Below are 13,180 nucleotides of genomic sequence, written 5' to 3'. Positions count from 1 at the left end.
TTGTTTCTATGTTTAAAAGGCCTGAAGTCCCACTGTGAATGGCACTGATCTCATATGCTGTAGATTTGTTGTAGATGTTTAAGCCCCGAACTCTAGCTGCAGATGGTGAGTCTGAGTCTTAATGGAGCAGCTCTTGAACCTTGATCCCTTCTCCTCCCCTTGTCCCTTAAAAGCTTCTTCTCAATACCCCTGAAGGCTGTAAGGAATCTCAACATCTGTCAGCAATGCACACTCCCCTTATGTTCCCATGAGATGTGAATCAACATAAAGCACTCTGTGAAATACATCTCTGTTCATTTGTTTAGGTAATCATTTATTTTATGTCTCAGATTGAGATGCATGAATTAATTTGTCTGTAAATTGTTTAGTTAAATTAGTGTTATACATACATAATATACCCCCCCCCCCCCAATATAATCACATTTCAGATCTGCATGGAATATCTGCATAGTTGTAATCTAATGCTGTAATGTAAAAATTCATTAATAAAGAATTAAAGGTACACTCCACCTAAAAATTTAAATTCTGTCAACATTTACAACCCTAATGTTGTTCTAAACCTGTATGTCTTTCTTTCTGAGAAACACACACACACATGTACAAAACAAAACAAAAAGATATTTTGAAGGATCAACTTCACTGACTTCCTTTGTATGGACAAATAAACATTATGACTTTTTTTAAAATGTCTTGTTTTATGTTTGACAGAAGAAAGAAAGTAAGTTAGTTTGAAACAACAAAAGGATAAGTAAGTGATGACAGAATTTTAATTTTTGGGGTAAACTATCCCGTTACATAAACCAAGCTGACTTGTCTTCACATCACAGGGATTTTTCTTTGTTGAGTACCGTGTTTCTTTAAAGAAAAAGGGCTTAATTGGGACAGGCTAGTGGCATGAAAGTCAGCCGATGGCATTGCATGTTTCCCCTTGAATGATCATGCACAAAGCCTGGACTATAGGTCACTTCAGTTTTGAGGACAGCAGGCATTTAAAACATCTACTTAAAAAAGCATAAAAAAAATGGAAATAAACATTAAGTAAGATTTTATTAAATTGAATGCATATCTTCATAACATTACATAAATATTAATAATCATTTAGATTAACTAAATGATTAACTAAATTAATTAAAAGATGGTCACTTCAGTTTTGATTACAGCACGCAATAAATGTTTTTATGGAAATGCCATTAAATAAAGATTTTAATAATGCATTCAATTGAATACATATCTAAAACTACATAAATATGAATTATCATTTAGATGCATGTTGGGTTAAAGGGATAGTTCACCCAAAAAATTATATTATGTCACCCTCATGTTGTTCCAGACCCATATGACTTTCTTCCACTGAAGACACAAAAAGAGGGGTTAGGGACCGACAGTATCAGCCACCATTCACTTTTGTTGCATCTTATTTGAAAAAAAAAAACAATGGAAACGAATAGTGACGGAGACTGTTATTCTTTTCAGCATCTCCTTTTTTGTTCCACAGATATTATTTTCACTACCCCTTTAAATAAGAAATAATAACTGATCATTTATAAAAATTCATTCAAGCACTGAAATAAAAGCGGCTTTCCTAATAAACAGTGACTCATTTGATTTGGGGAACACAATAAAATAATAGAGCATTCCAGTCCCAATGTTATCTGTAAGGGTGTATTTATTACTCTGGTTTGCACACAGCTCAATTATGGAGATGTTTCCGCTGCTTGGCCCTCATGACGGCTCATTTGCCAGAGCCAACGACTGGCAAGAAGGGACGAGGCGCGAGTCATACGAGTGTGCGCGAGGGGCGCGCGTGCAGACTACTGTTTACTGGTAACAGCTTGAGACGAGGCACACAGCTGTGTGAATTCACCTTTGTCTGTCGTCTATGGCTCGATATATGGGATGAGGAATTGAGATATTAAAGGCATCGCAACGTGAGTGAAAATGATAGAAAGGAGGATAAAACCTCGCGCGAAAGCAAGCGAAATCTAACGTTATTCTGACAGCTCTCTCACAAAGACCACTGCGAAGGAATGCATAGCAATGCTTTAAACTTGAAAGACCGCCAACGCCTCGTTTGCAAGAACCAGAGCAGAATTTGCAGGATAAACATGCAGCGGGTGTGAAACGGGCAGAAATCTGCCTGAGTGCGCTGAAGAGCTGCTTTCGAACCGTTGTTTGGCAGCGTTTGCAAAAACTTCCACGATGGCTCTGGTCATGGAACCTTTGAGCAGGTGGTCAACTAGCCAGGTGGTCGACTGGATGAAAGGTATTCATTTACATTCATATGTATTTTGCTATAACAATGGAGAAAAATACAGTATACCATCCAATTAGGATCACATGCGAACATTGGTTGCGTTTATAAAATGCAAATGTCACGTTTGCCCAGGCTTTGCGTGCGTGCAAGATTTAATTGAACTAGTTTTGAAGAAACATCACTGTGTATCAAGGCGCGACAGTGCGCGCATTCAAGCTGTCAAGCCATTAAGATATAGTCTGTCATATATTGAGCTTATCGCAATGGCTGTAATTACCAGATGTTAATGTCGGCAGTACACGTGAAAGAAAGGTATTAGAATTCGTTTAAAATGATATTAATGAATGAAGTTGGTTGAGTAGTCACGTCATCTCATCAAACAGAATGTAAAGTGATGGGTCACGTGGAGGCTGAGTGATCAGCTGGGACCCCTCTGGCAGTCAAATGCATAGTCACTTAAAGTTCATGAAAATGGGTCTTTTCCTGAACATTGTCTAATAAACACACACACACAAATGACACACCACTATAATAATGTAAAAAAAACACTGTAACATATACAACCATTTGCATAGATGGTAACAAAATAACTATTTAAATAATACAAAATATAACCAAATATGTTATTTTACAATTTGGTTGCCATTTTATTTCACTGTAAAGTATGTATTTTACATACAAAATATGCACTTTAAAAATATTTTTTAAGTTATAAATAAAACAATTATTTGAGTACGTTTTACAAGAAAATACCTTTTCCTATATTTGTAATGTTTATTTGAATGTGTAACTTGTCGTTTTACTTAGTAATGATGAAGTAATGATGAAAATTGTTTCTACCCCAATTTTTTTTTATTCAGCGTATAATGATTGGAGTATTTTATGGCAAAATTACAAATATTGTCCTGTTTATATACAACCCGAATTCCGGAAAAGTTGGGACGTTTTTTAAATTTTAATAAAAGGAAAACTAAAGGAATTTCAAATCACATGAGCCAATATTTTATTCACAATAGAACATAGATAACGTAGCAAATGTTTAAACTGAGAAATTTTACACTTTTATCCTCTTAATTAGCTCATTTAAAATTTAATGCCTGCTACAGGTCTCAAAAAAGTTGGCACGGGGGCAACAAATGGCTAAAAAAGCAAGCAGTTTTGAAAAGATTCAGCTGGGAGAACATCTAGTGATTAATTAAGTTAATTGATATCAGGTCTGTAACATGATTAGCTATAAAAGCTTTGTCTTAGAGAAGCAGAGTCTCTCAGAAGTAAAGATGGGCAGAGGCTCTCCAATCTGTGAAAGACTGCGTAAAAAAATTGTGGAAAACTTTAAAAACAATGTTCCTCAACGTCAAATTGCAAAGGTTTTGCAAATCTCATCATCTACAGTGCATAAAATCATCAAAAGATTCAGAGAAACTGGAGAAATCTCTGTGCGTAAGGGACAAGGCCGGAGACCTTTATTGGATGCCCGTGGTCTTCGGGCTCTCAGACGACACTGCATCACTCATCGGCATGATTGTGTCAATGACATTACTAAATGGGCCCAGGAATACTTTCAGAAACCACTGTCGGTAAACACAATCCGCCGTGCCATCAGCAGATGCCAACTAAAGCTCTATCATGCAAAAAGGAAGCCATATGTGAACATGGTCCAGAAGCGCCGTCGTGTCCTGTGGGCCAAGGCTCATTTAAAATGGACTATTTCAAAGTGGAATAGTGTTTTATGGTCAGACGAGTCCAAATTTGACATTCTTGTTGGAAATCACGGACGCCGTGTCCTCCGGGCTAAAGAGGAGGGAGACCTTCCAGCATGTTATCAGCGTTCAGTTCAAAAGCCAGCATCTCTGATGGTATGGGGGTGCATAAGTGCATACGGTATGGGCAGCTTGCATGTTTTGGAAGGCTCTGTGAATGCTGAAAGGTATATAAAGGTTTTAGAGCAACATATGCTTCCCTCCAAACAACGTCTATTTCAGGGAAGGCCTTGTTTATTTCAGCAGGACAATGCAAAACCACATACTGCAGCTATAACAACAGCATGGCTTCGTCGTAGAAGAGTCCGGGTGCTAACCTGGCCTGCCTGCAGTCCAGATCTTTCACCTATAGAGAACATTTGGCGCATCATTAAACGAAAAATAGGTCAAAGACAACCACGAACTCTTCAGCAGCTGGAAATCTATATAAGGCAAGAATGGGACCAAATTCCAACAGCAAAACTCCAGCAACTCATAGCCTCAATGCCCAGACGTCTTCAAACTGATTTGAAAAGAAAAGGAGATGCTACACCATGGTAAACATGCCCCGTCCCAACTATTTTGAGACCTGTAGCAGAAATCAAAATTGAAATGAGCTAATTTTGTGCATAAAATTGTAAACTTTCTCAGTTTAAACATTTGCTATGTTATCTATGTTCTATTGTGAATAAAATATTGGCTCATGTGATTTGAAAGTCTTTTAGTTTTCATTTTATTAAAATTTAAAAAACGTCCCAACTTTTCCGGAATTTGGGTTGTATTTCCACTAGCATGAAACTTATGATTACCATTTAAGTTTTTATTGTATGATTTTCAAGGTACTTTTTTGATTAAATGCAAAAGGTCTAATCCACATTGCAGCTCCCCCCCCCCCAAAAAAAAGCCAGCTTAAACAGATGAACATGTCAACAAAGCATTCATATTATTTTATTTTTATGTCCCATTTTCTATTATAACAAAATTAGAGGGGCATGAAAGGCAGTCGAATGATCCCTTTACCAGAATTTGGTTATACAACATTAAACACAGACATCCTGTCCTTTGATTTTGTTCAAGAGGATGTGATTGGGAAACGGTCTCATTATGGAACAGCTACATTAGGTCTATTACAGCACTAAATATCTTTGGCATTAGATAAGGTGAAGCCCTTCGAGAAAAATCATTTGGGTGTAATTGGCTGGTTTATTTAGCTCAGGAGTTCTAGATGAAGTGAGAAAAGACAGGAAGACAGTCATTTGTAATTCAAATTAGGAAAATGTTCTACTTGGCTGAATGTTTTGCCTTTAAGTAATTATGTGGTTTTTTTTTTTTTTAAAGATAGATCAGCATCTCCATCTCATTCCTCCCTGTGAAGATAGGAATTCGGTCTTCAGTGTGTATGCTTGTGTGAGAATATGACTGCAGGTGTGCTTTTCAGCCGTAACCAGCTTCAGTTAAACGAACAACAATGTGCACTTGTTTGCCTGCACGTGTTATCTTGTTGTGTGGATGTCTTGGCTTGAGTTTTGTTATGTGTCAGATGGCGTGCCATGTGTTTGAGTGGGTAAATAAGGTGAAGGCTCATATGCATGATAATAAACTGTGCTTTAATGTGTTATTTATTTATTTATTTTGCTCATAGGCAGGAATATGGCTGATGCACATTAGATCACAGCCTATACATGCAATAAACACATGTAGTTAAATACCTAGAGGCAAGGAACTGTATAAAGTACAAACATCCTTATATTTGTGCAAATCTAAACAGTTAAGGAAGGATTAACAAGATGCAGGAAGACAAGGAAGTGTAGGAATCATAAGAATTATAGTGAGGTGGTGTTACTCCCTAACGGGATGCCAGAGAGGCTTTCTTAGGCTGTTAGCACACTAAAAGCATGCTTACAAGTACACACCATCACTCTGTAAGTAAACCTCTCCTGAGGGTCACAGAGAATTTTAAGAAGCTTCAGACGTTTTTTAGACGTGGGCAATGCTTTGCTTTTAAAAGCTGGAGAATTTTACTGGCATCTGTCTGTTATGTGCAGAAAGAAACCCTGCAAGCTGCTGTATCAGCTGCTGAGACAAGCTGAGGAGCAGAAAATAACGTGTTTATGTGTGTGTATCAGTGTAAGGCTGTGTTAAAGCCCCATGGGCTGATAGTGTCTGTTTGTATCGTGTGATCATTCTGATCAGCAGCGTGCAACAATGAGCTCAATGTTTCACACACAAATACTCAATCCATGCACAACTAAAGAGGGAGAGTTTAATAAAAAATGACAATTCTGTCATCATTTCACTTGTTTTTTTTCTGATTCATATATATTCTGTAATGCATTTGTTGTGTGTTTTGTAAGGCTGGGTGTTTACACAGATAGAATTCATGATTCGATTGAAATCAAATTAAATTTAATCCAGTTCTGTTTGCGATTCAGTTCGGTTCCAATCTTGATTAAGTATCGATTCATTTGAATATATATCAGGGGCAGCACTTTTTTTCCACTTCATGGGAAAAAAATTGATGCGGTCACATTTATGAAATTTAGGCAGGGTTGGGGAGTTATGAAATACTTGTAACGGCGTTATACTTAATAAGGGTACAAAAAAACAGTAACTGTAATTCATTACAGTTACATCAAAAAAACAAAGTAATTCGTTACAGTTACATTCAGGATTAAAATGGGCTTTAAGTAAGGAATAATTGTCTACAGGCTGTTGAATTCTTAGAAAATAATGGTCCGAGGTGGTGATGTAGCCAAAATGCGAAACAGACTAATGCAGTTATTAATGCAGTTTTGTGTGTGTGAGACAGAATGAGAAAGAGAGTGTCACAGTAATGCATTTAAATATAGTGAGAGAGAGAGAGATTAGGTGAAATTTCTATGTATTAGTTGAAAACTATATATTTTAGCAATGTATGAGGCACTTCTCACACAGATATCACTTTCAAACCAAGCAGTTTAGTGTTGGTCAGCGCCGCAAATTTGTGTTACCTACTTAAATGTCAGCTAAATTCCCAATTGCACAGATTTCTATTTAAATGAATGGTATTTGCTATGGCATGTGTGAAATTTCACAGAGTATTGATAAATGTGACCGCACCTTAATCCTTTAAACTATAAAGGGAACCCTAGTAAATCTCTATAATATTTCTATAATATTAAATGTTCAAATTAACACATTTTTTATAGTTATATATATTTATATTATATTTTATAGTTTTATAGTTATAGTTTTTAATGGTATAATTAATTGTTTTATTCCAATTATTATTATTATTAGTAGTAGTATTATTAGAGTTTTTTTAAACATGCATTAAATAAAATCAATATTTTTAGCCAAACCCTACTTTTTTGTCATTTTTGGAGATTAGTAGCATCGGTCACCGTTTACTTTCATTGTATGCAAAAGTGCAGCTTGAACATTCTATAAACATATTTTTTGTGTGTTTTCCGAAAGATTTGGAATGGCATTAGGATGAATACATGGTGACAAAATTCATAACTATCCTTTAGCAGCATTTATTAAGCTAACACAGCATGTGTAGGCAACACGTAGTACAGTAAACCTATAATCAGTGTGCATGGCTATATGCTGCCCACGTAGCCTCTATGAGCCACACACAATATGTTGACTAGGACTGCAATCATTTTACTTGTGTGTGTCTCAGAATTATGTGCTGCTGTATTTATGAAAGTGCTTCAGAACAATCTTTATGTATTTGACCTCTGTCTAGGTCTACAGCCCTGCATACCTTGCAGCAAAGCATATTTCCATGTATGTAAGCTTTGGATGTTGGGTGTGTTTATTGGTGTGGCTTGCATGTCTGACATCCTTTGTGAAATGTTTGAAGGCACATGTTGACTACGGCTAGGTTTTTTTTTTAGCTGGCATATGGATACCATTAAAAGTATGAGAAATATCTGAAAAAAAGCAACTGCTAGTGTCATGCACCCTCTTCTGCCAAAGAATTCTTTGCTATGCCTATACTCATGTCCTGCTTTAAAAACCAACCTGTAACTAGTTTTATGATGGTAAAACAAAAACAAATTAAAAACAAAACTGGAAGCTGTGGTTGCACAGCCATATCTGGAGGCATTTTTGTAACTGTATATTTCACAGTAATCATTTCCATCTTTAACTTATATTTTGTTAATGCAAAGTTAGCAACTGCTAGGAACGGCTTTGCCTGTTAAAATATACTGAAAATGTACTGTCATTGTATAGGTCACAGTAAACATTTTGAGTTGAAGTTCATAAATTCAATGTTAATTTTAAACATGTATAAACCATATATAATTGTCAGAGACACGACGATAAAATATGTAAATATTAAATGTAACATAAAACACCTAATGTGCATAAAAATAAGATTTTCTTTTTCAATTATAAGTTAAATTGTATATTTTACTTATACTACCATTCAAAAGTTTGAAGTTATTGCGATTTTGAAAGAAATTATTGCTTTTTTTTGACTAGGGTGCATTAAATTGACCAAAAGTCACAGTAAAGACATTTCTGTCATGACAACTCTCAGACAGATTGGGATTGTAATGTACATGACAATGTTAATGTGTTTGTTCTTGGCAGAATAAACCTGCTATGCTGCTGCTGCGGCAAAGCAAGTATTGAATCTTGCTACTGCCAATGCATCCACAACATGCTGCTGTGAGCATGTAAGAAATTCTGCTACTGTACATATAACATATATGAAATACCCCCCATATATAAAAAACACAAATCACCCTGTCACAGAACTATGCAGGTGGAGCTGGGGAAGGTGTAGGGTTTCTGAAACATTCTGCATCTGCTACGGCAAGCACTAGCCAAGAATTTAAATGTTGAGCAGAAAGCTCATTGGCTACTGATTCAAAAAGATCCAATCAGCTGCGCCATGTGATGATGTCTTTATGTCAGATTGAGTTAGACCTATCGAACTGCGTCATCTGTTTCATCACAGATGGATTTATAATGTTACAGAAGTTTTATATTTCAAATAAACACTGTTCTTTTGAACTTTATATCAAAGAATTCTCAAAGAATTCTATATTTATCAAAGAATTCTGAAAACATCACAGTTTCAAAAACATTAAGGAGCACCTTTATGGCCATTAAAGAACAGCTTTGTCATCACAGTAATAAATTACATTTTTAAAAATATATTCAAAACAGTTGTTTTAAATTGTAATTTTTTAAATCAAATATATACAGCCAGCCTTGGTGAATATTAGAGACTCAGAAAATCCTGAATGTTAGTATATTTTATAAAACAAACTTATAATATTTTTTTGTTGTATATGGTAATATTTGTATATTATCAATTTTTGTTGTTTGCTTGTTTGTTTGTTTTTTTTTGTTTGTTTTACATGTGTTTTTTTAGTCAGTGGCTTCACAGGCAGCAAACAACAAGCAGAAAGATTTTTATTTTTTGAATATTTTTATATTCATATTCTCTGTATAAATCCATGATGCACACAGTGTCTCCTGTTCCCATATTCACAGGTTTCCTCGCACACTGCAATTACCATGTTGCAGCTCTAACATTAGCATACAGTTCAATGGTGATGCCCCCAGGTGATGCCACTGAGGGCCAGACAACAGCCTTCCCAGTGCAGAGGAGCCCTGTGACCTTCCCACAATGCTCTTTTTTTCCTGCCCCCCTCAATGCTTCCTGTGACTCACTCCTGTGCCCCCCTCTGAGTGGTGCCATGGGCATTCTGAGCAGAATAATAGCACTAAATCACATAAAACAGCACACAATGAAGCTCAAGTACAGCCTTGATTAAATGCATGTTGTATTAATCTATTTAACTAAACAGTTCAACAGGATTTTACACGTATTGGGCAGACACAGCCTCATGCTGTTTGTTAAAAGACACTGTAAAATAACTACAGTAGCTGTGTGTAGCAGTGTGCAAGTGTCAGACCGATTCCTGCATTATACCCCAGAGAAATATCATTAGGCTTATCTGTCTGGAAATGGGATAGCAGTGTGTCATCAATAGGGATAGTTCACCCCAAATGTAAAATTTTGTTAACATTTACTTCCGCTCATGTAGTTACAAACCTGTAGTACTGACTTTTGAAATAATTTGAACAAGGGTGCACAAATGAGTGGTTTGAACTTATTTACCGCACATTTTTTATTTTGGTTGCGCAAACATTTTAGTGCATCAAGTTAAACTAAATTAAAATGAGTAATGTTGCTGAAATATATATATGTATGTATATATTTTATTTTCAGTTAACATGTATTTTTTTTAGAGTAAAATCTTTTTCTTTTTTTATGGTTTTAGTTTTAGATAACTGGTAACTCTTTAGTTAAGGCAACACTATTCACTATTAACTAGTTGCTTAGCATGCATATTACTTGAATATTGGCTGTTTATTAGTACTTATAAAGCATATATTAATGCTTTAATTCTGCATGAGCACTACTGCAACAACTTACTAACTATTAAGCAGCAAACTGAGAGTTTATTAAGACAAGACTTAGTTTATTGTGAATTTGTGTTCCCAAATCTAAAGGTATTGTAATAACCCTTTTCCATTCATTGCATGTAAAGAGCAACCAGAACAGAAAGCCCCAAATTAAATTTTTTGGATAAAATAACCCTTTGATATCTACAAAGCATTTTTATTTTACCTATATAACTCTGGTTATCTCTATGTATCTCAAGTAAGCATCGATTGCTTAGAGAGTTACGAAGCTCCTGTTCCCTCTTTCGGTTCTGGGCCACACCGTATGCCAAATGATGGATTCAGGACAGTTTAGAGGTTTTCAGGTCATGGCTGAAGTGGCCCAGCTTCTAAGCTGCTTTAGTCAACATACTATAAAGCTATACGATCAGATTTTCTTCTTCAGTACAACTTTCTGTCATCACACACTTATTCCTTAACCTACTTACTCTCTCACCCTCTCACTGCATCTTCCTCGCTTCTGACTGTTGGCCGACCACCCGCCTTGCTTGACAGAGATTAATGGTCCCATATGAACTAGCAGCGCTCCTCTTTGTAGTATTTAACACATCTTAGCCACAGCGGCTGCAATTAAGAGCAGATTAATGTCCTCCTAATCAATGAGTTTACTGTTTGTGTACACTGGCGCTGTGTGAGCTGGACAGTCACAGGAAGAGCAGCACTAACTATAGACATTACTGCTAAAAAAGACACTTGGTTTCATGTTGCTATTTCTAATTATTAAGGAAATTCTTCTAACAAAATTTGTTTTTTCCTGACTTGTTTCTGTTGTGAATCTGTCACGGAAAATCTACTCAGTAGAGCTACTGAGAGTCTTAATAATAATATTCTTATAATATTTCATTAGCATTACAATGCAAATGCCACACAAAAGCTGAAATCTCTGAATAGTCTATTGATGTAAGTATTAGATCTTTCTTTATTTATTTATTGGTCTGTTCAAACATAAGTCCTATATATAAGCTTCTCATCTCACTGGCAGTTTTGTCTTGGTGATGAGGTCCTACTCAAACACTCTTGCCATACCTTTACCGTCTCTATAGCAGCGTGCAGTGACAAATGTGACAATTTCTTTCATTTGGAACGAGTTTAGATCAGCCTGGTAAAGAAGCGGATTTGTTATACCCTCTGATTGTATGCTAAGCTTTGAAACGCTCGCTTTCAGCAGTTTTGAATCGTGCCGGTATCTGAACTTTCTCCTCACGGTCCATTAGATGTATGCAACAGAGAGATGAATATCGGGGATTTGATGAAAGGGATATTTTACATGCTCTGCAGCCTTGTCTTTTGTTGTGAAATGAGCATGCAGATGATAATATAAAAGAGTCTGAAAGTCATGGAGGTGAAAACGCCAGTTTGTGAGGAAATTTAAGGGAGGTTGAGAGGAAATGAATTGTGCTGAGGACAGAAGGAGGGAGCTGGGAGGAAGTGAACATGGAAAATGCTGAGGTAAAGGACCTGCATACCATTTTCTATAGAACTAGTCACATACATACATATTAAAGGAGATAAAAGACAGTCAAACCTGCAGAGTCAAAATAAAAACAACAACAATTAAAAAATAAATAATATTAATGAGATTTAGCAGCCAAGTTACATTTTAGTTGCTAAATTTTTTTAGTGAAAGATTTCATTTTAAAAAAAAAATAGCATTAATTGATTTATTACACATGTTGTATCTTTAATTACACTTGTGGTTCAGTGAGTCAATTGTGAATCCGATTTTCGACTCACTGAGTGAATCTGATTCACGCCATTAATTTACAAGACAATTCAAGGCCTTTTCATAAATCTTTTTAAACTGAATCAGACATGATGTGCATTATTTTCTCTTGCTGACAATAAATATTATAAATGAAGAAACAACATATGGATGTGTGCAAAGTTTTTCTGATGAGCGTTTGTTAAATTTTTTGTTGCTTTAAATTTGCAGCCTGGACCCCCAGGAATGTTTACATAAAATATAAACGTTCTAATAATGAAATACTATTCATTAATTGAATTTATAATTGTTATATCTTTAATTGCACTTGAGGTCTAGCGAGGGAGTCAGTGAACCTAGTACGACTCCCTGACTGAGAGAATCTGATTCAAATCACTAGCTCATAAAGATATTTGAGGATTTTTGTGAATCCTTTTGTCTGACTCATTAAAAAATGTTCATGAATTGGACATTAACTTTGTTGAAACACTTATGGATTCTGCTAACAAACACCACTGTGTCACAAGGTTTTATTTATGATAGTTTATATATATTATTTTCTTTTTTTCTTTTTTTGAGACCATTTTAATTGCACATTTTTCAGTTTGTAGTCCTGAGAATGGTTGGATCACACTGTATCTGAAAAATTACCTGCCTCCTTGTAAATATATATATTTTTTTCAAACAACATAATTCTTTTGGTTTAGCTGAACGTGTGAAACAATTTCCGTCTCTCTTCTATAAATATATGATGTTTTGTTTTGTGTGAATCTGTGGGAGAAGAAAACAATTGCGAAGGATCAGTATAGAAGGCTAGGGTGCACAGAGGAGGCACGCGTTTCCCAGACAACAGCTAGCTCTTGCCAAACAGGTCTTCCCTTATTAGTAACAATAAGGCTTGAAGTCCACTGACGTCTGTTCATGACAGCAAAGCGTTTCAAAGTTGTGTGCCTCGGTCTGTGCCTGTCCACAAAATGAGGCCTGTTTAAACAGCTGTGTGCCAACACT

At 35.8% G+C, this 13,180-nt stretch overlaps 1 protein-coding gene across 2 annotated transcripts in view; it reads left to right on the top strand.

Moving 5' to 3' along the window:
* The first annotated feature begins 1,768 nt into the window (after window positions 1-1,768).
* LOC132117244 (connector enhancer of kinase suppressor of ras 2-like) overlaps window positions 1,769-13,180 on the top strand; it is a 41,998-nt gene continuing 30,586 nt past the window's right edge. For both annotated transcript variants that reach the window (XM_059526408.1, XM_059526407.1), the window contains exon 1: window positions 1,769-2,263. In XM_059526408.1, coding sequence (XP_059382391.1) covers window positions 2,200-2,263 — 64 coding nt within the window. In that variant the 5' untranslated portion in view covers window positions 1,769-2,199. The remainder of the gene's footprint in view (window positions 2,264-13,180) is intronic.

Source organism: Carassius carassius, chromosome 36 (genome assembly GCF_963082965.1).
Source record: "Carassius carassius chromosome 36, fCarCar2.1, whole genome shotgun sequence".
Lineage (NCBI taxonomy): Eukaryota > Metazoa > Chordata > Actinopteri > Cypriniformes > Cyprinidae > Carassius > Carassius carassius.
The sequence above is the reverse complement of the archived record's forward strand: the minus strand, read 5'-3'. Positions and strand labels throughout refer to the sequence as shown.